Raw genomic sequence first — 26189 nt, 5'->3', positions numbered from 1 at the left:
ACTGATTTTCACATTTTTTGGAACTGTGTCTCCTTACCTCCCGCCTACCCACTGGAGATTACTATAGCCCAATAGGCATTGACTTTTCCATCAGTAGATATGGGATTAATTTTTCTTTAAATATCACTGATTCAAAATAGGATTTCCTTTAGAAAATAATAAATACTGTTCTAAATAGGTATACATTATGTCTGTTCAGGTTGCTTTTAATTATTTTATTTGACTATCAACACCTTTACCAGTAGCAGAGATCGTAAAACTTTAAAAATAGAAATATTTTAGAGATTATTTTAACTACTTTATTCTACTAGCTAAAGAAACTGAGAGAAGATGAAATTCAAGCCAGTTAATTTTGTTCATTGTAATAGTGATCTAGAGCTTAGAAAAAGTTAAATATAGTTTTTGGAGAGACTTTGATCATCAGTTAATTCTGTTAATTCTCAGCATTATTGTATAGAAGTGTTAAAAATTAAGCAAGCCCGATTAGGGCAAATTTTTGATAATTATTGTTCACAAATCTGGATCATAGGTAGTTATGTGATGCTTTTATTTTTAAAGTGTATCGAGTAGCACCTGCATTACACAAAACCCAATGGGAATTAAGTTATATGGCATTTTTTTTTTTAGCACTCTACCTGTGAGAAAGGTTAATCACAAGCAACAAAAAGGGATAGCAATAAATTCATCAATAAAATAACTAAGATATTCTTGGTTAGTTTTCATTTGCTATGTTGTTCTTCCTTTGTATTTTCCATTGACATCTGATGTTTAGAATAGTAATTTTAAAAAATAATAATTCTTAAAAATCTTAGTGATAAAAATCACGCTGAGGGAATTCCCTGGTGGCCTTGTGGTTAGGATTTTGGGCTTTTACTGCTGTGGGTTCAATCCCTGGTCGGGGAACTGAGATCCCACAAGCCGCATGACGAGGCCAAAAAAAAAAAAAAAAAAAAAATCACATTGATATCAGTATTATGTTTGTTATTACGTTTACTATGTAGAAAAGTGTACTGTACATTTTAGAAACATTTAAACAATATTAATTAAATAGGATGCCTAATTCCTCATTTCCTGAACATTCTAGGTAATAAGGCTTATTTTGAGTACTAGAATTTACTGATAGGAATAAGTCATATAAGAACCAGGAAGTAACCCTTATTTCTTTTCTTTGTGTTCTTTAAAATTTCTTATTTGAATTTCTTATCTAATTTATCTCTGCTTTGGAAAAGAATATAAAAAGCCTGATGTTACTTCAGAAAAGAGCAAGAGCATTTATGAAAAAATAATTAGTAAGGAAAAGGGAGTTAGAACAGATAATTTAATGTAAATGTCTTATATGTGTATTAAGAACTAAGAAAGATCGTATGGACCTAAATTATAGTCAGAAAGGATGTTACATAAACAACTTTTTCAATGTAAATATAACTAACATTGAACCTTTAAAAAATCAACATCCTTGGGAAAACTTAAATATAAATGGTATTTATCTCTTTGAGATGGTTTTGTGTCTGCTGATAGGGGAAATTTATAAGAAGCAGAAACTGTTTAATGTCAATTTCACTAAAACACCTATTCACAATGGTCAAAAATGGAATATTCTGGTTAACATTTGGATTAACCGAGAATATTTTCAAAAATTAGGGTAAAATATTCTTAATGTGAAAGGTGTTCTGAATTTAATTAAGTCATTAATTCAAAAGGTAGCTCAGAATTCTGCAGTTTAACCTCTATCTATGTACATTAGCATTGTACTGAAAATATATTAGGAAATAGGGATCACTCCTGATCCTAAGCTTGCCCTCTGAAGTCTTTTTTCAGGGTAAATCTTTCATATCTACTTTTAAAATTGTCAGTTGCATATTTCTCATAAAACTAGGAATAAAATGTACAAAAGAAAAAAAATTTGGTTAAACTATAGGGAGTTCAGAAATCATTTTTTAGTTGGAGGAAGATAAATAGAAGAACAATATAGAATGTTATGTTTGGAGTAAAATTAACAGATCTTCAGAATAAAATATTTTGTTTCTCCTATACATGCTAAAAATGTATGGTTGATCCTTAAATGACATGGGTTTGAACTGTGTGGGTCCACTCAGACCCGTATCTTTTTCAATAGTAAATACTACAGTTCTACACCATCTGCAGTTGGTTGGATCCGCAGATGCGGAATCCGGATATGGAGGAAGCCTGCATAGGGAAGGCCCACTTGTATGTTATTTATGACACCCAGATTATTCGACTACACAGAGGATCAGTGCCCCTAACCCCCGAGTTGTTCAAGGGTCAACTGTACTTTGTATTGATATTTCCATGGACCATCTTTTACGGCATATTGAAGGATAACGATTTTAATCATTGTTAAATTATCCAACAGGGGCTAAACAGTAGGAATAGTTTATCAACCCCACAGCTGAGAAGGAGCTCGGGAACCTCAGGTCTGCCACCTATTGACCAGACTTCTCCAAGGTGGGAACGCAATAATGGCAAAAGGTCTCACCAAGAATTTGGCGTTTTAAGGTAAAATCCCCAGAGCCTTTTCAAGAAACCTGAATCTAATACATCAACTTTCTTTCTGTGAATGAAGTTTGAAATAGTTCTAAAAGCATAAAGGAACACTGGAAGTATTTTAGTATAGGATGGCTTTGTTTGTAACGTGACCTGATAGAGAAACTGATTCTTAAAAAGAAGGTAATCTCCTTTCCCCCCAAATAGGTAAGTTGGGTACAAAGCATGCCGGAGCCTTAAGAACATGAATCAGGGAGGCAGTTTAAGGAAACAAGGATCAATTTAGGATGCAATACTGGGAAAGCCACGGTAGAGGTGGCCATATTAGGGGCAGTCACCAGGCCCCTGCGTAGTATTCAGAGGTTGGTCAACAGTTTCTGACTTGTGAAAGGAGGAGCATCCCCAAGGTTCACCGCAGATGTTACCTCAGACGTGAGATGTAAGGTAACAGGACACTTTTAAGCCCTGTTCCTGCTGGGGAACTAAAACTACTAATATATTGTATATTCTGTTGAGTATTTACTTGGAACTAAACAGTGCTAATCCTACAAAGGAGAGGTGTCAGTAACTGCAACCAAGTGAGTGAGGCTGGGAGATTGCAGGAGCTGAGATCTTCTGAATGTATATATATCCACTTACTCTGATAACAAAGGATTCAACACTTTGCCTTTTAAAGGCCAGGAAAGATATTGATATCTTGTGTGAGTTATAAGCTTCTATTTAGTCAATTATCTAACCATGTTGATAAAATTGGAACCAGTGTAAATTTCCTGTTAAACCACTTTGTTAGGACTGAGCATGTGTTGTGTTGATACTTTAACTTGACCTGTGTAGTTACACATTTGAAACAGTAGGTGGCAGTGTTGGACCAGAGCTATTTATCTGTTAAACTTTATATGAACATTTTATATATGAAATATGATCAGATCATTGTAATTTTCCAGATGCTTGTGTGGCTTATTAATTTGAATCTTATACAGTACATTCAAGTAGATGAACTCCATTTTTATGAAAGAAAAATTGAGTGAAATGATTTATAAAATAGGAATGGATTCAAGTATGAAGAGAACATCACAGGAAAATGAGCTTTGGTCCAAAGCTAGCCCAGAGCCTAAACAGGATAATGGTTTTTGTTGCTGTCGTTGTTGTTGTTTTGTTAACGGAAGCAGGATATGACGAAGTAAATGACGTTAGGAACTGAAAATATGACAGGTATTTCTTAACCCTGGGAAATATCTTGAGAATACTTTTGAGTTTAAGAAAGAATGATGAAAATGATTCTGTTTTTTCATCTTTCCATCACATTGATGTAACAGCAATGCATTTAAGATAAAAGAAACGTTTGATGCACTGAGTTAAGGTTATTTTTATACTCCTGCCTCACACGATTGATAATAAAATAGAAACATGGTCCAAGGAAAACTAATCTTTATACGAACATATCTCAGAGTTAAAGGTAAGTATAGGCAGATTCCATATATTTAGTTAACACTCATTAAAACAAAATCATATGCCTCATAAAAGATTTAGAACTTTGAAGAATACAGTAATTGGCCATATTAGGAAACATCTACTTTAAAGAGATGAGGCTAGAAGTAATCTTTCTAGTGTGCAGAAGCTGGAGCTTCTCAGTAATAAATTTCTAAGTATACTTTGAACGTAGGGTAAAGGGGAATATATGAAGCATTTACAACCACTCTTCCTTTTGAAATTCAAGTCTCTAGATCAGTGCCGTCCAATAGAAATTTCTGTGATGACTGGAATTTTTTATAGCTGTACATGCAATTTGGTAGTCCCTAGCTACGTGTGGCTATTGAGAGCTTGAAATGTGTCCAGTATGACTAAGGAACTTAATTTAAATTTGATTTGATTTTAATTAATTAAAATACAAAGAGCCATATGCAACTATCATATAGATATAAATGGCAGGCATATTAGACATCGTAGCTATAGATCATTAATGTATGGTGACATTTGGTTTGGGAACATTTACGCTTTAGTAGCACAAAACAAATAGGCTTGTAACTCTGTAATCATGAGGCATTCATTTTGAATTTATTAGAGTACTCCAGAAGGGAGATCACATTTCCTAGTTTTGATACGAATGTAGCTCTGGATTCTGATCATAGCTTCTCTGACTATGATTTTTAAATCACCCTATAATTTCAGCATGATTTAAATATTGAACCTCTTGCTCCCTGAAACTATGTCTGAAACCAAATTTCTCATCCCTCCAGCTGCTTTTCCCTCTGTTACTATTATTCTGTCCTCATTTCCTGGCACAGTGCTGCAGTCCTCTAGTTTTGTGGTTGCTTACAAAATTGATTTACCTAGAAAACTTGGTGTTATCTATACATCCTGTTACCTTACTCTATAGATAACAGTTGTCAAGTCTATCTCTAAACCTCTTTTCCTCTCTATTCCTTTTTTTCCTTTATCACTTTGCCTACACTATTTCATGCTTTCATTATTCCTTACGTGGGCTATTGAATTATCCTTCCATTTCTAATATCCTTCACTACCCAATCGATCTTCTACCCTTCCACCAGAAATCTTCCGTAAACAAAACTTTGATTATACAGTTTTTACTAATCATTAAGTTTTTGGACATTTATCAACACCCATAGAATACTGCCCAAATTCCTAGCCTGAGATTTAAAATTCTGTTACTCCCTCATGACAAAGTTGCACCCTTACTTGGAAAAATTAAGCAAACAGAGATGAGCAGTCTTGCAAAGAATAAGAGTAGAAAAATGATTTGGAAAGCTCTCTACGTGAAAGTAACAGGCATGTAACTTGTGTTAGACTCTTCCTTGAAGTTTTCTCATAATTTTGTTTTTAGTTTCAGTCCCTTTGAAAATTAAGCTGAATTATATTTTTCAGCTGCCTCATTTGTGTAAAGCGTAATATAGGACTTAAGTTTGGTTTTCTTTATGCTTTGCCTGGAGAAAAAAAGTGAAGTATTATAAACCTTATGTTAGGTATGATGAGAGGACTCCAAAGGAGGAAGACCACAAGGAAGAAGAATTAGTCCTACTTGAACAGCCACCGTATTACCTACTCTTAAGAGTTTACCACTGCTGAGGCTTCCCTGGTGGCGCAGTGGTTGAGAATCCGCCTGCCGATGCAGGGGACACGGGTTTGAGCCCTGGTCTGGGAACATCCCACATGCCGTGGAGCAACTAAGCCCGTGCACCACAACTACTGAGCCTGCACTCTAGGGCCTGCATGCCACAACTACTGAGCCCGCATGCCACAACTACTGAAGCCCACGCGCCTAGAGCCCGTGCTTTGCAACAAGAGAAGCCACTGCAATGAGAAGCCCATGCACCGCAATGAAGAGTGGCCCCTAGAGAGAGCCTGCATGCAGCAACGAAGACCCAATGCAGCCAAAAATAAATAAATTAATTTAAAAAAAAAGAGTTTACCACTGTTCATCTCTTAGAGGACTTGAGATTTTAATTAATTAAGAAGGCCATTACTTTATAACACCAAAATATCTCTCCGGTATCACCTTTATTTATCTGAAAATCCAGTCAAGCTTAACTGTTTGATATTCCTTCTGTTTGTGCACAGTTGTGCCCCTTTTTAGTTATTCCCTCTACCTAGAAGAGACCCTCTGACCCCTATTTCTGTATGTCTTTAAAGATTGAGCTCAGATGTCACAGTTTAAGAATAACACGCTGACATCCCCCTCCCTTGTTCTCCAAGGAAAGGTAAACTGTTTCGCCTCTGAATCTCTTTAACACCTTTTCTTTGCTCTTTTATGGCAATTTTCCTTTTCTACCTTGCATTAGTCATTACAACCCTTCTGAGACCTGCTTGACTACTGTAAAGAGTTTGGGATTACATTAAAATGGGTCTTTGAAGATAAACAGCTGCTTAACAAGTATCCTGCAAGGGTATGGTGTCCATATGACAGTTGATACTGCCTTCTGCTTAAGTTTCAGACCTAGGATGAAGTTTTACTGGTCAGGAAATTCCAGGAAGAGTTGAAGAATGCTTTTCTGGGTTAGCTGACAATTGAATTACCCAAGTACAGTGTTAGTACCTAGGGTTAAAAGAATGGCTAAACTGCTATGCATGGAATGCCTGCTGGGACCCAGACCCTCCCTGTGGACAAACAATGTATTCAGAACTCACAGCTCATTTCCTTTGAACAGACTTTCCCTGGGAAATGTAGGCAAATTGCATACCAAAACTCTGAGGGCCATCAACTATAGGTACCCCTACACTAAAGAGGCTTGCCTTTAACCTATTCTGATTCATCGTTCATAGCCGTAAGTGCTCTGTAATTAAATCTAATAACTTGTTGCCTGGCAATAGTATGTCTTCTAAATAATGTACTTGGGAACCAGCTTCTCAATTATGTGTCTCATAATTTATTAGAGATTTATACCAATGCCTGGAACCTATTTGAACTGCAGAGATTCAAGAGGGCTAATGGTGTCATCCCACTCAGTTTTTAAGATAATGGCTCTGCAAATCTGGATGTTGGAGCCAGAAAGTTTTACAGCTACCTAAAAAAAAATAATAAATGAGGTGATACAAAACTTGTCAAGGTAATTTGCATTGATTGTCTTAGAAATCAACTCTTAACATATGACTTAACTCTGTGACCATAACATTTGACATCTCTTGTAAGGCTTGTGCACTTGGATTTGAAGACCGATTCCGAAGTCTGACTTTAATCACCTTCCTACCAACTATTAATAATCACTGGGACTCCTAGCCTATCTTGCCCTCTGCTTTCTTCAGTATTTTTTTTTAACATCTTTATTGGAGTATAATTGCTTTACAATGGTGTGTTAGTTTCTGCTTTATAGCAAAGTGAATCAGTTATACACTCTTCAGTATTTTTTATGTAATCTCATTGCGGTATATATTTATCTGGTTATAGGCAGGGAATTAATGATTCTGGAACTGAGCTGAAAACCTGTCATTTGACCTCTCAATTCTAAACAGCTGTTTCAATGATTAGGCCCCCTGGATTAAGGTAGAAGACTATGGAGCAGTGCTTCAGGTCTCTTCTCTGAAGGAGAAAACCCTGTCTTTGTTTTGAATATTAATCAGGAAGTAGATGTTGGTAGAGTACACAGATTGTTCTATTTGAATATTGCCCTGGGTGGTATTGTCACTCTTCTTTCCCCATCTCTCCCACTCTGTATGTAGGCAATGAATATTCAAATACAAAGAATGTTTGAGCATTGGTAGGGAGATGAGTTTATTGAGTGGTATTATTTACATATTGCCTCTTTTTGTAACATTGCCAACAAACTATTATTACTATTGAGCAAAAAATGTTATAGAATCTAAAGGCTAGATGTTCTCTTAGAAGTCCTTTATTCTAAATCTCTAATTTTACAGGTGGAAAAACACATACAAAGATAGCATCAGATATATCTGATGCTGAAAAATAGATTTTCCTTGAGTAAGGGGGTGTGGAAGTACAAAAAAGATGAAGGAGTTAGGGAAAATCTTGAGAACTCAGCCTATACTAACAAAATATTGAGTGGAAAATAGAGAACCTAGATTTGTCCTTGATCCTGTAGCAAAGTGCCCAATCAGGAATTGACTAACAGAAGAAAACAGGCTAGTGACTAAGAAAGGAAGTGCTATATGTATGGCATTGAGCCAAAAGCTTTAAAATATATAATCTTAAAATGCCTTTTATGTATCAGTTGGTATACTGTGACTGCTCACCTATATGTAATTTCTTCATAAGAACCCTAAAACCTGTAATAAACATTTCAGTTCCAGGATATGATTGCGTCAGTGGGTAATCAATATCTGTGAAGAAGGGGAGACCTTCTTCACAGACCTTTTGAATCGGAAATCTTGGGGATGGGACTAGAAATCTGTGTAGTAAGAAGCCCTCCAGGTGATATTTATAACCTGCTTGAAGCCAGGGTTCAGCAAATTATAGCCTGTGGACCTAACGTGGCCCATACCTGTTTTTGTCAATAAAATTATATTGAAACAATACTCATTTGTTTATTATTGTTTATGGCTGTTTTTATACTGCAGTTGGCAGAGTTGAGTAATTGCAGAGACCTTATGGCCTGCAAAGCTCAAAGTGTTTACTACGTGGTTCTTTACAGTAAAAGTTTGCTGGCTCCTGCTTTACTCCTTAGGCACTAGATAGATGTCTAAACTAAATGTATAAGCAGATATTTGCTAATTGAATTGAAGACCATAAGGAAAAAAGGAATTTCTCATGTTTTTAAAAATCTTAACCTATTATCTTTCCCTTTTAGTCAAGGATGCTATCTAAATGGACCTTTTAGTTCAAATCCACTGACAATCCCGAAGCAAAGGTCATCTTCTGTATCGTTAACCCACCATATAGGTCTAAGAAGAGCTGGTAAGAAACCATTTTTGTGACTTAAATATGGGAGGCCTCAAAGTATGTGGTAGTGCAAACCTTGTCATTACCTATTTATAGCTAATTTTGAATACCATTTCATGTGTTATAAGTTAACATAACTAAGCAGTTTGGGTTGGCTATTAAGAGTTTGCTCATTCATTTATTAATTTTTGAACAAGTACTATGTATCAGGCACTTCGTTAGGCACTAGTAATTCAGGGATAAAATATAGAACTATTTAACCTGGGTAGTTGTAGACAGAGAACAAGGGAAAACCCCAGAAAGAGCATTCTTTTGTAGCATGATAATTGTGGAAGGAGAAAAAAAAAATCTTAATATGAGAGTAGGAAAAAACCCTGACTATATCCTATATCCTATAATAAGTCATTCTAATAGAATTTTTATCCAATTATCTATCTATGGGGGGGGTGAATTGACATAACATTATATTAGTTTTAGGTGTATAGCAAAATGATTTGATATTTGTATATGTTGTGAAATGATCACCATAAGTCAACATCTGTCACCACACATAGTTACAAATTTTTTTTTCTTGTGATGAGAACTTTTAAGATCTATTCTCTTAGCAACTTTCAAATATGAAATACAGTATTATTATGCAATACAGTATTATTAACTACAGTCACCAAAGACAATAGATTGGCATATTTAAAGTATTGCAAAACAAAACTTGCCAACCTGGAATTCTTTATCCAGTGAAAATATCCTTTAAAACTTAAGGTGAAATAACATTATTTTCATACAAACAAAAGCTGGTAGAATTTATTGCTAGTAAACTTGCACTGCTAAGATTCAGCAAAGGAAGTTCCTTAGGTAGGAGGAAAATGATCCAGATTGAAGCATGGATCTGCAGGAATGAATGAAAAGCACTGGTAAGCCTAAATGTGTGGGTACATAAGAGAATACTGATCATTAAAAACAGTGACTCCCTTGTGGCCTGCATAGTGTATAAAGAAGTCAAGTATATGGTAACAGTGGCACAAAGGGTGGGAAAGGGGTAAATTGGACTTAAACTTACAGTGTACTGGCAGTGATTGAAAAGTACTAAAAAAGTTCTAATTTAAAAGAAACTAATACTTCAAAGATGCACATTGTAATATCCAGGGTGATAATTAAAAGAATAAAAGAAAAAGTATAAGTAAGAAGCTAATATAGGAGGTAAAATGGCATGATTTAAAAAAAAAAAACCTTGAATAATCTAAAATAATACAAGAAAAGAGGAAATAAGAAACAGAAACAGAAAGAATAACTAAAAAAGAAATAGCAAGATGGAGGATTAAGCAAACTATATTAAATATACACCTAGCGTGGGTGGCTGGTGGGGAGCTGGGGGTGCCAGGGATCTGACCAGAGTTGCTGGAGTATATTATCTGAAATGTGCAGTTTTCCACAAAAAAGTTGAAAATACACTCCAGTTAATAGATACAGACTGTCAGACAATTAACACAAGACTCAAGTACATGCTCTTTACAAAAGGCACACTAAATATAAGGACACAGGTCTGATCTCATGGGTATAAAACACAAAACCAAAAATTAATTAATTAATTAAAATAAAATACACAAACCAAAAATTGACAGAACTATAGGGAGAGAAAGACACATCTGTATTCATTTTGGAGATTTTAACTCATCACTCTCATTATCTAGTAGAATAAGCAAACCAAAATATTAGTCATAGATAAATGGAAGATTAGGACAACATGATTTAACTGACTTGACCTAATCGACTATAAAACACCACACTCAGACATTACAAGATACATATTTTTTCCAAGGACACACACAAGATTGATCAAAATAGACCATTTGCTGAGCTATAAAACAAGTCTCAACAAGTTTCAAAGGATTAAAATCATATATAGCGATCAGCTTCCGGAATGGCAGAGAGAGGATCTAAGTAAACTTGTTCTTCTGCTAAAACAACAAAAATAGGGGCAAAAAACTAAACTCAATCATTTCAGAATTCTGGAAGTTAACGAAAGCCAGAGAACTAGAAGTCATCTATACAAGAGAAACTACCTACTGAACCTTGGTGAGACAGTGGCGTTCTGCAACAGCTTAATTGGGGGCACTTCCCAAACCCTCTGTCTGCCCAGCTCAGTGATACTACAGCTAAAAGCCACTAGCTTTGCAGCCATTAGAGTCTTACCTCTTTAGAAACTGCATTAAAAGCAACAAGCTGATAGTACAGTAAACGTTTTGTTCAAGCCCCCTGGCAAACACTTCTACTCCCAGGGTGCTGTGGATATTTCATTTAACTCAGAGCTCAGCTCTCCAAAAACACAAACAAAAACCCCTATACCCTATGCCAGGCAACATTGTGAGTGCCTAAGGCTGTGATTTCAACTGGGGCGAACAAGAGCTGATTGGGAATTTAAAAGGAAATCCTGGACACTAGATGACCCTGGGGAAGTGGAAAGCTCTGGCAACAGAAGAGGATAGTTTTTTGTTTTTTGTTTTTTAACAAAAGGGGCCAGAACAACTGGATATCCAAGAAAAGAATTTGGACACTTATCCCACCACATATACTAGGCTGAGCACATGTTTATTAGGGCTGTGCACATGCCCAGGAAAGATCTGGGAAAGGTGAAGGCCCTGGTCACTCCATCTGTAGCTGACCTTGAGGTCCTGCACAAGCAGGAAGTAAAAGCTAAGGCTGTCTTGTAAACTGCCTGGAAGTTTGAAGTTGTATCTTTTCAAACAGACTCTCATCTACAGATGACATAGAGGCAAGACATTTAAAGTAATCTTCTGTCTCATCTAAATTACACTGACCCAAGAATGGCTTCTAAGAAAGCAAGCGTAAATCAAGGAGAAAAGGGAAAAAAGGCAGCAGAGAACTCAGTGGCTACACACCTCAGAGAAAACAAAATCTACATAATGAGTCCAGGAAATCACTCAATGAATAATCAGAAACAAAAACCGAACAAACAAAAAACCAGCAGCGTAAACCTTGAGGGTGGGAGAGATCTGATATTAGAATTGTTACAACATATTATCTAAAATGTCCAGTTTTCAACAAAAAAACCATGAAGCATGCAAAGAAACAAGAAATTTTTCGCCATGTAGACAATGAAAAACAGCCAACAGGGCTTCCCTGGTGGCGCAGTGGTTGAGAGTCCGCCTGCCGATGCAGGGGACACGGGTTTGTGCCCCGGTCCAGGAAGATCCCACATGCCGCGGAGCGGCTGGGCCCGTGAGCCATGGCCGCTGAGCCTGCGCGTCCGGAGCCTGTGCTCCGCAACGGGAGAGGCCACAACAGTGAGAGGCCCGCGAACCGCAAAAAAAAAACAAAAACAAAAACAAACAAACAAAAAAAAAACAGCCAACAAAATTTCCCTGAGGAGGCTTGGATTTGGGATTTAGTAATGACTTTAAATCTGCTACCATAAATATGTTTAAAGAACTTGAGGAAACCATATCTAAAGTAAGGACAGTATGACAACAGTGTCTCACCACAGAAAGAATATAAAGAATTAGAAATTATAAAAATTATAAAATAATTTAAATAATTATAAAATAATTACCACTTCTACTCAATACTGGGTTGGAGGTTCTACTCAGGGAAGTTTAGGTAAAAATGAATAAAAGGAAGATGTAAAACTATTTTCAGACAACATAATCGTACATTTATAAATCCTAAGAAATTCATTAAACCTATTACAACCAATAAACAAGTTCATCAGTGTGGCAGAATACAAGATCTATAATTGATAATCAATTGTATTTCTATATACTAGCAATGAACAATGCAAAACTGAAATTAAGAAAATAATTTCAGGACTTCCCTGGTGGCACAGTGGTTAAGAATCTGCCTGCCATTGCAGGGGACACGGGTTCAATCCCTGGTCCAGGAAGATCCCACATGTCGCAGAGCAACTGAGCCCGTGTGCCACAACTACTGAGCCTGTGCTCTAGAGCCTGTGAGCCACAACTACTGAGCCTGTGTGCTGCAACTACTGAAGTCCACGAGCCTAGAGCCCGTGCTCTGCAACAGAAGCCACCGCAGTGAGAAGCCCGTCCGCCCCAATGAAGAGTAGCCCCCCACTCGCCGCAGCTAGAGAAAACCCACACACAGCAACGAAGACCCAACGCAGCCAAAAATAAAATAAATACATTTATTAAAAAATACTTGGGAATAAATTTAACAAAATAGTGCAAGACTTGTACACTGAAAACTATAAAATGTTGAAATTAAAGAAGACCCAGATTTTTTTTTTTTTTTAAATTTTTGACTACGCTGCGTGGCATGTGAGATCTTAGTTCCCCGACCAGGGATCAAACCCATGCCCCCTGCATTGGCACGCAGAGTCTTAACCACTGGACCAACCAGGGAAGTCGCAGGAAGACCCATATGGAAAATATCCCATGTTCGTGGACCAGAAGACTTAATATTGTTAAGATGGCAATACTCCTTAAATTGTTCTAAATTTAGTACAAATCCTTATCAAAATCTGAGCTGGCTTCTTTGTAGAAATTTGAGAAGCTGATCTGAAAATTCATATAGAAATTCAAGGGACCCAGAGTAGCTAAAATAATCTTTAATAAAAAAAAGAAGAAGAAAACTGGGGGACTCACACTTGTAAATTTTAAAACTTACTACCAAGCTATGGCAATCAAGACAGTGACACTGGCATAAGGATATTCCAACTCAGTGGTATAGAACTGAGTCCAGAAATAAACCCTTACATGGTCAATTGATTTTCAGCCAGTGTGCCAAGGTAATTCAAAGGGGAAGAAATAGTGTTTTTAACAAATGATGTTGGGACAACTGGATAGATATACAAATGAAAAAGAATGAATTTGGAACCATACCTGTCATCATACTCAAAAATTAACTCTAAATGCTTGTACACTCAAATATAAGAGTGAAACCATAAAACTTGTAGAAGAAAACATAGGAGAAAATCTCTGAGTTTGGATATTCTTAGACACCCAAAGTACAGTCCATAAATGAAACAAATTGATAATAGAGGGGGACTTCCCTGGTGGCACAGTGGATAAGACTATATGCTCCCAATGCAGGGGACCTGGGTTCGATCCTTGGTCAGGGAACTAGATCCCACATGCAAGCCGCAACTAAGAGTTCGCATGCTGCAACTAAGGAGCCTGTGAGCCGCAACTAAGGAGCTCGCCTGCCGCAACTAAGACCCAGAGCAACCAAATAAATATTTTTTAAAAATTGATAATAGGAATTCATTAAAATTAAATCATTTGTATTTACTTCAACAGACACCTAAAGAAAGTGAAAAGACAGTCCACAGGATGGGAGAAAATATTTGCAAATTACGATTTGACAATGGACTTGTATTCAGAATAGACAAAGATGTCTTAAAACTCAATGATAAACACAGAACTGACCTCACTAAAAAATTGGCAAAAGATTTGAATAGGTGTTTCTCCAAAGAAGGTATACAAATGGCCCTAACCACGTGAAAAGATACTCAGCATCATTAGTCATTAGGGAAATGCAAATCAAAACCACAAGGAATCATGACCTCACACCCACTATGATGTCTATAATTCTAAAGACAGTATAAGTGTTGGAAAAATGTTCAGAGGTAGGAACACTCATACATCACTGATTGGAAAGTAAAATGCTACAGCTACTTTGGAAAACAATTTGGCAGTTCAGTACTTGAACAGGGAAATAAAATTGTGCTATATTCATACATACAATTTTATATGTCATTCAAAATGAATGAACATGTGAAACATCTTTTTAAAATGTTGAGCAAGGCATAAAAGCATTTATACTATCTGATTCAATTTACAAAGTTCAAAGAAAGGGCAAAACTAAACTGTAAAGAGATAACATATGTGGTATAAAGAGAGGCAAGAAAAACACTACCATAAAAGTCGAAGTAATGCTTTCCTTTAATGAGAGGGAGGGGAATTAGATATTGGACATGGGTTTCTGACCTCTGGCCATGTTTTATGTTTTAGCTTGAGTGGTGAGCATTCCTGTTATAACTTTTCTATATGTGTGTTATATTTCATAATTTAAAAGGTTTATAACAAAAACGATGAATCTGTATTGTAGAAAGTATTTTATAAGGGTTGCTGGGATTTTCTTTACCATTTTGTCTTCTCCGCGAAGCTTTTCTATGTTATATGAAATTTCTACCCTAAAATTAGGCTATCCTTTATTCTTCTCAGCCTGTTTGTCAGGGTTTCGGACACTCAGTATTATAATAGAAAAAAGAATGCTGAAAATTGGGACTTCAGTCTCCAGTTAGTAACTAACTGTTATTATTTTGACAAGAAGGATACTTCTCCTTTCTAGTCCTCGGTTTCCTCTTCTGAAACTTTAAAGTGTTTGACCGATTATTTATAAAATCTTTTTCAGCCCCAACATTATATGAAATTATAGGAGCCTCTAAACAAATCAGTTTGATAGAACAGCAGTTGGCAGCCCTGCACATGTAAAATGAAAATGCTACTTAACTCACAGGGCTATTATGAAGATTAAATAGAGTAACACATTGTATTAGTCAGGGTTTTCCAGACAAATAGAACTAATAGGATGTTCGTGCATGTGTATATACCTACATACATACATATATACTTACATACATATACATGGGGTGGGGAGTGATTGATTGATTGATTGACTGATGGGGATTGGCTCGCCAGATAGAGAGGGCTGTCAGGTCCAGAATTTTTAGGGCAGGCTGCCAGGCTGGAAATTCTAGCAGGAGTCAATGTTGCAGTTTTGACTCTGAAGGCAGTCTGGAGGGAAAATTCCTTCCTCTTTGGAGGACTTCAGTCTTTTCTCTTAAGGCCTTCAACAAATTGGATGAGGCCAGTCCACATTATAAAGGGCAATATGCTTTATTCAGTCTACAGATTTCAATGTTAATCACATCTGAAAAATACCTTCACAGCAATATCTAGACTGGAATTTGACCAAACAACTGGGCATGATAACCTAGCCAAGTTGACACATAAAATTAACCATCACACACATCTGTAACTATGTCTGAAAATACCATAATACCTTAACAACTGTTATTTGCTTTCCTCTCTGATGCACACTTTACTTGGATCTTTATTTCAAAATAAAGTTTTAAATCCACCTACATCTGTCCAGATATACCCTTAGTTCAAGGCACCCAGCAAAGGCTCTTGAGTAAATCAATAGGATTAGGGATGTATTTCTGAAGCACTCTTTTTTTCCCCTTATTTTAACACTTAGCACTTGTTTGTATTTTCCACTAGACTTTAGGTTCATTGAGTTGTAGGGATGGCATCTTTTTCTCCATTGTGAAACACTGCACATTTTCCAGCATATAATAGGCTCTCAAATACTTGTTGAATGAATGAATGAGCTGGAAAGATGTGGATTTTTTAAGGGATCTGCTGTTGTGTTAATATAATTTTATCATATGCTTAATTTGCTTAATGCTATCAAGAACTTTGGTTCTTCAATAAAAATGAATTGTATTGTACTGAAAAATATTCAATAAAATTTGGTAAAGATGCTTTTGTTCATGTGGATAATCAAGCTGGTAGGGACACAAAATGTTAAAGATAAAGACCAATATGAATTAGGAAAATTTGTGCCACACATTATGTACATTTTAGTTATACTTTTAGTATTTACCTACTATGTGCCATCCTGCCACAGGGTGTTTATTCCACAGTCATCGATGATGACAAATATGGTCTATATTCTGCCTGAATTCGTAGAAGGTGTTGAAGATAGCTCCGTGTAGAAATCTAGTTAATCATTTAACTGTAAATACTTTGCTTTCTTTAAAGAAGGAAAATGCTCTTTATAAACACCCAAACACGGACAATAAACACATACATATCAGTACATACATACATACATATCTCTTTCTTCTCTTTCAATTTTCTAGGTACTTTACCCGGCCTGAATTCTCCCAGTCATGGACCAATGTCTGCTGGCTCTCCAACTAACCGATCGCCTATAGAATTTCCTGACACTGCTGATTTTCTTACTAAGCCAAGTGTTATTTTACACAGATCTCTGAGCAATGCACCCAATTCACCAGATTTTTATCAGCAACTTAGAAATTCTGATAGCAATTTATGTAACAGGTAAGTTTCCCAAGTGTTTACTATTTGTTTCAAAATATAGGTTATTTTAATAAAGTATTACCAGTTTTCTTGTTCTGTATTATAACTAGATGATTAATGAATACTACATCCTCTTCTTCATCTAGCAGTTTTTATTCTAAACAATTTTTTTTCATTTCAGTGCCATTATTCATTTCCCAGCTAAATGATCTCCATCTGAAGTGAAATATAGTGGTATTTTATCCATCATAAGATATCAGTAAATGTATGAGAATTATTTTAGTATGTACTAATTTAGTACCTATTTACAGTACCCAGTTCATATGGTGTTTGTTCTTATTTCTGCTTTGATGGTAATAAGTGTTTACCTCAGATCTCAGTGTTACTTCCAAAATATGTTATTTCCTTCATAGGGACACAGGTGCTTTCTAGGATAAAGCCTGTTAAGTTTATAGAGAGATTGGAATATTAGGATATTTTGCAGTTGGGATCTTGCAGTTAAAAAATAACCAGATTTTCTGATTGTATTTAGGTAAAAAAATTTTGCCTCACTTATCATATACATATATTTATCTGTTTTATTTTATAAGCTGTGGACATCAAATATTGAAATATGCTTCAGCATCTGAACCAGAGGCTGGTACAGACTGCCACAGGGAAAAGTCAGGTGAGACTGCAAAAGTCATGTGTGTTTAAATTTAAGAACAATTTCTTACATTGTTTTTTAAAATGAATAAATGAATGAGTTTTTTAGTCTATCCATCTTTAAAATGAAGATTATAATCTCTTACTTCACAGAGGAGTTATTAGCAAATTATAAATAATAGATGGTGAAAGTATTTTGAAGAGTAAAAATGTGCTGTACGAATGAATATAGTCTTATGTTACGGCTAGGGTTCATAAATAGTGAGATTAACTATATTAACCTCGAAATTTAAATTGCATAATCTTAGCTCAAAAGCGTCTGCATACATTTTTAAATAATTACACAAAGGAGTTGTTTTAAAATTTAGTTAATTATATTATTCTGAAACATACCCTCAAACAAGAAATATTGTTAGTGATAAAGTTATAGTTGTTTTATAACTTTAAAACATTGATGACTCAAGTGTCCACTAATAGTTAACTAGGTAACTCAGACCATCATATCCCCTGAAGGTAGCTAGAAAAGTTACAAGTTATTAACAATAAAAAAATCTGCTTGAAGCCACTGAAGAACTAACAAGCTCCTCAGAATTTCCAGTATAAGACCTGGAGGAGGACAGAAATCCAAGAAAGTGAGTCTCAAGTTTGGGGCTACCAAAAGGGTGTTCGCTGCTTCCAGAGGGGCCAGTGACTGATAGAATGAGCAGTCCCTTTGGTAGCTTCATGGGACTAGGGAGACAAAGATTGGAATTGAAGGTTTGCCATGGTAGGAGTAACTTGGTAAACTCAGCAATACTGCATCCTAAGAATAAAGGTAAACCAGAAATAGGCCCTTTCAGGGGTTACAGGTGCCTATCAATCCCTTCACATACTTTAAAATTCACCCTATTATAGTGTACAATTTAATAGTTTTGGGGTTTTACATTTTAAAGGACTAAAAAACAATAAGAGGGGCTTCCCTGGTGGCGCAGTGTTTGAGAGTCCACCTGCCGATGCAGGGGACACGGATTCATGCCCCGGTCCATGAAGATCCCACATGCCGCGGAGCGGCTGGGCCCGTGAGCCATGGCCGCTGAGCCTGCATGTCCGGAGCCTGTGCTCCGCAACGGGAGAGACCACAACAGTGAGAGGCCCACGTACTGCAAAACAAAACAACAACAACAAGAAAGAAGACCAAGCCTTCACAAACTTCCAAAAAATAGGAGGGCAAACTTCCCAACTCATTCTATAAATGAGACCAGTATTACTCTGATACCATAAGCAGACAAAGGCATCACAAGAAAATAAAACTATAGACCAACATTTCCAATATCCTTAACAAAATACTAGCACACTGAATCTAGCAACAGATAAAATGTCATACCATGACCGATTGGTATTTATGCCAGGAATGCAAGGGTGGTTTAGCATTTGAAAATTAATCAATGTAATACACCCCATTAAAGAGGGGGAAAAATCACATGATAATCTGTCTAGATGCAGAAAAAGCATTTGACAAAATCCAACACTCTTTCATTATGAAAACACTCAAACCAGTAATATCAGAGAAGTCCTTCAATCTGATAAAGGGAAAGGGCATCTTTGAAACAAACACAGAGCTAACATCATCCTTACTAGAGGAAGATTGATGCTTTCCCCCTAAGATCAAGAATAAGAGAAGGGGGCTTCCCTGGTGGCATAGTGGTTGAGAGTCCGCCTGCTGATGCAGGGGACACGGGTTTGTGCCCTGATCCATGAAGATCCCACATGCAGCGAAGTGGCTGGGCCTGTGAGCCATGGCCGCTGAGGCTGTGTGTCCGGAGTCTGTGCTCCACAGCAGTGAGGGGCCCGCGTACCGCAAAAAAAAAAAAAGAATAAGAGAAGGGACATGACTCTTTTTGAATTTTTTTACAATAGCCAGGACATGGAAGCAACCTAAGTGTCCATCAACAGATGAATGGATAAAGAATATGTGGCACATATATACAATAGAATATTACTCAGCCATAAAAAGAAATGAAATTGAGTTATTTGTAGTGAGGTGGATGGAACTAGAGTCTGTCATGCAGAGTGAAGTAAGTCAGAAAGAGAAAAACAAATACTGTATGCTAACACATATATATGGAATCTAAAAAAAAAAAAAAAAGGTTCTGAAGAACCTAGGGGCAGGACAGGAATAAAGACTCAGAGTAGAGAATGGACTTGAGGACATGGGGAAGGGGAAGCTGAGACAAAGTGAGAGAGTGGCATTGACATATATACACTACCAAATGTAAAATAGATAGCTAGTGGGAAGCAGCCGCATAGCACAGGGAGATCAGCTCTGTGCTTTGTGACCACCTAGAGGGGTGGGATAGGGAGGGTAGGAGGGAGAAGCAAGAGGGAGGGGATATGGGGATATATGTATATGTATAGCTGATTCACTTTGTTATACAGCAGCAACTAACACAACAATGTAAAGCAATTATACTCCAATAAAGATGTTAAAAAGAATAAGAGAAGGATTTTTGCTTTCAGCACTTGTATTCAATATTTTACTGGCGGTTCTAGCCAGGAAAATTTCTAGAAAGATAAAAAAATAAAGATATCTGAGTGGAAATAAAGAAATAAAACTGTCCTTATTCACAGATCATTTGTAGAAAATTTCAAACACACACACAAACACACACACACACAATTATTAGAACCAATAAACAAGTTTAGCAAAGTCACAAGATCAAAGTACAAAATCAATTGTATTTCTCTATACCAGAAATGAACCATCAACAATTGAAATTTAGAAAATGTTTCCATTCATAATAGTATCAAAAAGAATAAAGTTAAAATAAATTTAACAAAAGAATTAGGAGATTTATAAACTGAAATCTATAAAACGTTGTTGAGAAAACTAAAGAAAGAAAATTAAAGAAAAATTAAAGAAACTAAATAAATTGAGAGGCATAGCAAACAGATTGGGAAACTCAGTACTGTCAACAGGCTATTCTTCCAAATTGATTTGTAAATTCATTGCAATTCTGATCAAATTCCAGTAGGCTTATTTTGGTAGAAATTGACAAATTGGTGTTAAAATTTACATGGAAATACAAATGGCCTAAAATAGCCAAAACAATTTGGAAAAATAACAAATTTGGAGGACTGATACTACCTGATTTCAAAACTTATTTCCACTTCAAAAGACACCAATAAGAAAATCAAAGACAAACCACAGACTGGGAGAAAATATTTGCAAATTATACATCTGATAAAGGTCTTAAAACCATGACATATAACTCTTTAACTCAATAGTAAGTCAACCAACTCAATTAAAACACAGGCAAAAGATTTTAGATATTTTGGTGAAAGACTTTTGGTGGAGGATATGAAGGATATAAATGAATGGGTAGTAAACACATGAAAAAATTATTAACATCATTAGTCATTAGGGAAATGCAAATTAATACTACAGTGAAATACCAGTAAACTCAAACCAGAATAGCTGTAATCAAAAAGACAGACAATACCAAGTGTTGGCAGGGATGAAGAGAAATTGGAACTTGTGCATTGCTGATGGGATTGTAAAATGGTAAACCCACTTGAGAAAACATTTTGACAGTTTCTTTAAAAGGTAGACATGGAGACTTCCCTGGTGGTCCGGTGGTTAAGACTCTGTGCTTCCACTGTGGAGGGTGTGGGTTTGATCCCTGGTTGGGGAACTAAGATCCCACACGCAGTGTGGTGCGGCCAAAAAAAAAAAACAAAACACAAACAAACAAAAAAGTTAGACATAAATTTACCGTATTACCCAGCAGTAACATGGATAAGAATTTACTCAAGAGAAAACATATGAGCACTCAAAGACAGGATTATGAATGCTTATGACATCATTATTCATGATAGTGCTAAACTGGAAAAGATCAAAATGTCCATCAACTTGTAAATGAATAAATATCATGTGGTATATCCATACAATGGGATTCTGTTTAACAAAAGAAGAACAAACTGCTGACACATGCTACTACGTGGATAAACTTCCAAACATTATTCTAAGTGAAAAAAACTAAGCTAAAAAGATTACATATTGTTTGATTCTATTTATATGAAATTCTAGAAAAGGCAAATTTATAGAGACAATAATCAGAATAGCAGTTGCCTGGGGTGAAAATAAGGATGAACTGTAAATAGGCATAAGGGTACTTTTTGAGGTGATGAGAATGTTCTAAAACTAGACTGTCATGCATAGAGAGCAGACTTGTGGTTCCAAGAGGGAGGGGTTTGGGGGAGACATGCGGTGGGAGGTTTGGGTTAGTAAAGTATTATATATAGAATGGATAAACAACAAGGTCCTACTGTGCAGCACAGAGAACTATATTCAATATCCTATGATAAACCATGATGGAAAAGAATATTAAAAAAGAATGTAGGACTTCCCTGGCAGTCCTGTGCTTAAGACTCCACACTTCCACTGCAGGGGGCTCGGGTTCGATCCCTGGTCAGGGAACTAAGGTTCTGCATGCCGCACAGCGTGGCCAAAAAATAAAAAAAAATAAAAATATAATGTATATATATGTATAACTGAATCACTTTGCTGTACAGCAGAAATTAACACAACATTGTAAATCAACTATACTTTAATAAAAAAAGACTTTTTTGAATCTAAAGACCAAAGCAATCAGGTGTTTTGAAGATAATGATGATAATAAAAATTCTGGGCCAAACAAACAAACAAACAAAAAAACTAGATTGTCATGAATATTGCAGAAGTCTAAATTTTCTAAAATTATGGAATTATACACTTACTCTGAGTGGGTTTTATGGCATGTAATTATACTCAATAAAGCCTTTTAAAAACCACAACAGATTATTAATTCTCACAGTTCTTTGCATTGACTGGTCTCAGCTGGGAGATTCTCACTTGAGGGCTGTCATGTAATTGCAGTCAGATATTGGCAAGGGTGACAGTCATCCAAAGGATTGATTGGACTGAGTTTCCAAGATGTCTCATGTGTCTGCTGGCTATTGACCAGTCCATTTAAATATGACCTCTCTCTGGTCTTCTTCCAACATTTTGGCTGGAGGCCAAAAGAGGAGGCTATGAAAGCTGCCAGTCCAGTTAATGGCTCAACCCAGACCAGACAAAGTTGTCATTTCTGTCATAGTCTGTTAATCAGAGCAGTCATGTGGCCTGTCCAGATTCCAGGGGGTTGGGAAATAAATGCTCTCTTGATGGAGCAATAAGAATACATTTCAAAAGAATGCATGTGGGATAAGAGATAGTACTGTGGACATCTTTGGAGAAGAAATTGCTATATTTATTTCATCTGTTTTTCTTATTATCTGTAAGATATAGTTATTAGGAATTTAGATCATTAAAAAGTAAATCATGTACTTCAAATGTCAACAAGTTTTGGATTGACAGCTATTTTAGAACATAATTGTAGTTAGTGCCTTAACTTACCAAGAACAGTTGAATAATCTGAATTTTTTAATTTTCTTAAAGTGTGTTCATTTGGAAACATTTGAAAAGTAATATTTTCCAAAGGGTAATACTTCCTGATCATGATCAGTTAATGATTTTTTAGTATATTCAGTGTGTTAGGTTCAGATTTGACTGACAGTTATTGATCAACTATTATGTGTACCATCTAGTAAAATAGGTGTTATTATCCACATTCTACAGGGGGAAAAGCTTGCCATTATTAAGTACAAAAATCAGGATTTAAACCTAGTTCTTCTGAAAGAACATCTATATGTGTATAACTGAGTCACTTTGCTGTACAGCAGAGATTGGCACAGCATTGTAAATCAGATAGACTTCAATAGAAATAAATAAATCAATCAACCAACCAACCAGCCTAGTTCTTCTGAAAGTCAACTCGAATGAGTACTCTTAAAAACACTTTTACTTTAAAAAATCCCTACATATTGAAAAATAAATAAATCCTAGGTCTGTGGCTTGATGAATTTTCATACATCTAATATACATATGTAGTCAGCACCCAGATCAACAAACAAAATATTACCAGCACCTCCTCTCATGCCCCACTTCCAGGAATCTCCCCCAAAGATAATGTTTATCCTGTCTTTCAATACTCATGTGTGTCAATTTTGATATGTTTTTGAACTTTTCACAAAGAGAATTGCAGAGTATATACCTTTGTGTCTGGCTTCCTTCACTTGACATTGTATTTTTAAAAATCATCCATATTGGTGCATGTGATTGTAGTTTCTTCTGTTTGCTCTGTAGTGTTCAATTGTGTGAATACACTACAGTTTGTTTATTCTACTGTTGATGTGTTTGGGGAAAGTTTCCTGGTTAGCATATTACAAATAGAATGAGTATGAATATTCTTTTGCATATGAGTGAATGAAATGTAGCTACCAATGTTGCTTCCCTTTTCCATGTAATTTGGGAAAAAGAGTATTATTAATCACATTGGTAGAGAAATAACTCACAATTCATAACATTGTTCTAATTTTTAGATGTGCCTTAATCTCATCCATAATTATGAGTTTAGAATTTTCATGTCCAAAACTCAAACAATTTCAGGTATTAGAAGTAGTTTACATGAAATTGGTTTTAAAAAAATTTCCTACTAAAAAAAAAAAAAAAAATTTCCTACTGAGAGGGACTGACATTTTCTCACTTTTATAATGAATTTCCACTCTCTCTTTCATCCATGAGTAGCTATATCAGGTGAAATATTGCCTGAGCACAAGGTACCTGGGCCAACTGGTCCAGCAAGATACAACTTAACTGTGTCATTAATTTAGATTGAAGGCCAGTATGGTTCGATTTATCTGAATACTTTTTACAAATTTTTCTTATAAAACTGTTCATATAGGACATGTTTTATTCTTGTTTATTACTTTAAATACTTTTTGAAAGGTGATGAAGACAATACCGTTTTCTCAAAAGCATCATTCAACCTTACGGAAGCTCAACAAGAAGTGGAAACAGAGAACAGAGACTGCAGAAAATTACTTTGGGAAGGTGATAATCACCTAAAAGAAGAGGCACAGAATGAAGAGCAACCAAATGTAAAAGATAAATTTTCAATATGATTATGTAAAGGTGAAATATATTATTAGTTAGTACTAAGCTTATTATTTTTGCCCAGAACAAGGTTTTTAATATAATGATTTAAAAAATTTTTTTACTGAAAAGTCACTATTAACACCTGAAAATAGAGTTTCTTTAAATAAATGAGGAGTTTGGGATTAACATATACATACTACTATATATAAAATAAACAACCAGGACCTACAATATAGCACAGGAAATGCTACTCAATATCCTGTAATAACCTATATGGGAAAAGAATCTGAAAAAGGATATATGTATATGTATAACTGAATCACTTTGCTGTACACCTGAAACTAACACAACAGTGTAAATCAACTATACCCCAATTAAAAACAAAAAAAAGAAAGAAAACCTTCGGTTAAAAATAATTACTTTTAAACTCATCATCCTAGAATAACTAAGTGCGTTCATTTTAAAATGGACACATTTATTTGGTTGTATAGTCAATATATTACTTTCTACGCTGATTTTTTTTCATTGTATGTGTTAAAATATGAAAAAATAAAGTATGTGCATAGTCATTAAAAACAATGAAAATAACCTACTTATAATTGTAGGGGTTTTTTTGTTCTTAATATTGTTTTTGTTCTTAAAGTTCAAAATCTAAGCTTTTTAGGAAAAAAAAATCCATCCATTTCTTTTGGGAAGTTATCCTAGTAATAAATGTCAGTTTAAGTTTCTGTCTATTATCCTTTGATACCTGTAACTTCCAAAATGAAAATAATGGATTTTAGATTTGTGTAGTGTTTTGGAAATATAATAGTTTTATTTATAAAAGTAGTGTAAAGACCAATAAGTCTTTTGATACCTAGAAGACATGTTTATATTTGTCTGAAGATAACATTCTACAAAGAGAATTAATAGGAAGTACAGTTTATATTTGAGAATAACCATTATAGAAAATAATATTGACCATTTTTATAGTGTTCATTTATAAGTGTTCTCATTTAGCTATGGATTTAACAATATTTATAAAAAGTAAGGTTAAGTTGGTTTGTTTTTTTTTTTTTCCCCCTACATGTACAGATTGAACAAGAAGCATCACGGGACCTGATTTTAATAGAAGATTATGACTCATTAATAGAAAATATGAGTAACTGGAATTTTCAAATTTTTGAACTTGTAGAAAACATGGGAGAGAAATCAGGAAGGATCCTCAGTCAGGTTTGTTTCAAACCCCTACTGCTTTATTATAAGTTACTTTTTTCTTGAATCTTTATAAAAAGCAAAATCTAAAGATGTATAATATTGGTTTAGGTACAAGTTCAACATTGTTCATTGAATTATTTTTTTTCACAAATGAAATTTTCAGTAGAAAATTTGAAAAGAGAAACCTGGATATATAAACCCATATATATATAAACAAATATATTATTATGTATATAAAGTATTTCATAATTATATATATATTTATATGAAAAGTAGTTTATTTGCCCATAATAATGGGATTTAATTTACACTAAAGAAGTAATAAAGATTTACTTTTTATTAAATCTTGAGGTTGAAAAGGACATGAAAAGTGATCTAGTTCTTTGGACTGAAACTTACGCTTCGTCGTTTT

General features: G+C 35.3%; 1 protein-coding gene across 2 annotated transcripts in view; it reads left to right on the top strand.

Annotated features, from left to right (window-relative positions):
* PDE3B (phosphodiesterase 3B) overlaps positions 1 to 26189 on the top strand; it is a 176889-nt gene that overhangs the window by 117201 nt on the left and 33499 nt on the right. For both annotated transcript variants that reach the window (XM_079930304.1, XM_079930303.1), the window contains exons 4-9: positions 2375 to 2517; positions 8763 to 8869; positions 16761 to 16962; positions 17532 to 17608; positions 24431 to 24582; positions 25655 to 25792. In XM_079930304.1, the coding sequence (XP_079786430.1) occupies positions 2375 to 2517; positions 8763 to 8869; positions 16761 to 16962; positions 17532 to 17608; positions 24431 to 24582; positions 25655 to 25792 (819 nt within the window). The remainder of the gene's footprint in view (positions 1 to 2374; positions 2518 to 8762; positions 8870 to 16760; positions 16963 to 17531; positions 17609 to 24430; positions 24583 to 25654; positions 25793 to 26189) is intronic.

The sequence above is a fragment of the Stenella coeruleoalba genome (genome assembly GCF_951394435.1).
Source record: "Stenella coeruleoalba genome assembly, chromosome: 8".
In the NCBI taxonomy this organism is placed as follows: Eukaryota; Metazoa; Chordata; class Mammalia; order Artiodactyla; family Delphinidae; genus Stenella; species Stenella coeruleoalba.
The sequence above is the reverse complement of the archived record's forward strand: the minus strand, read 5'-3'. Positions and strand labels throughout refer to the sequence as shown.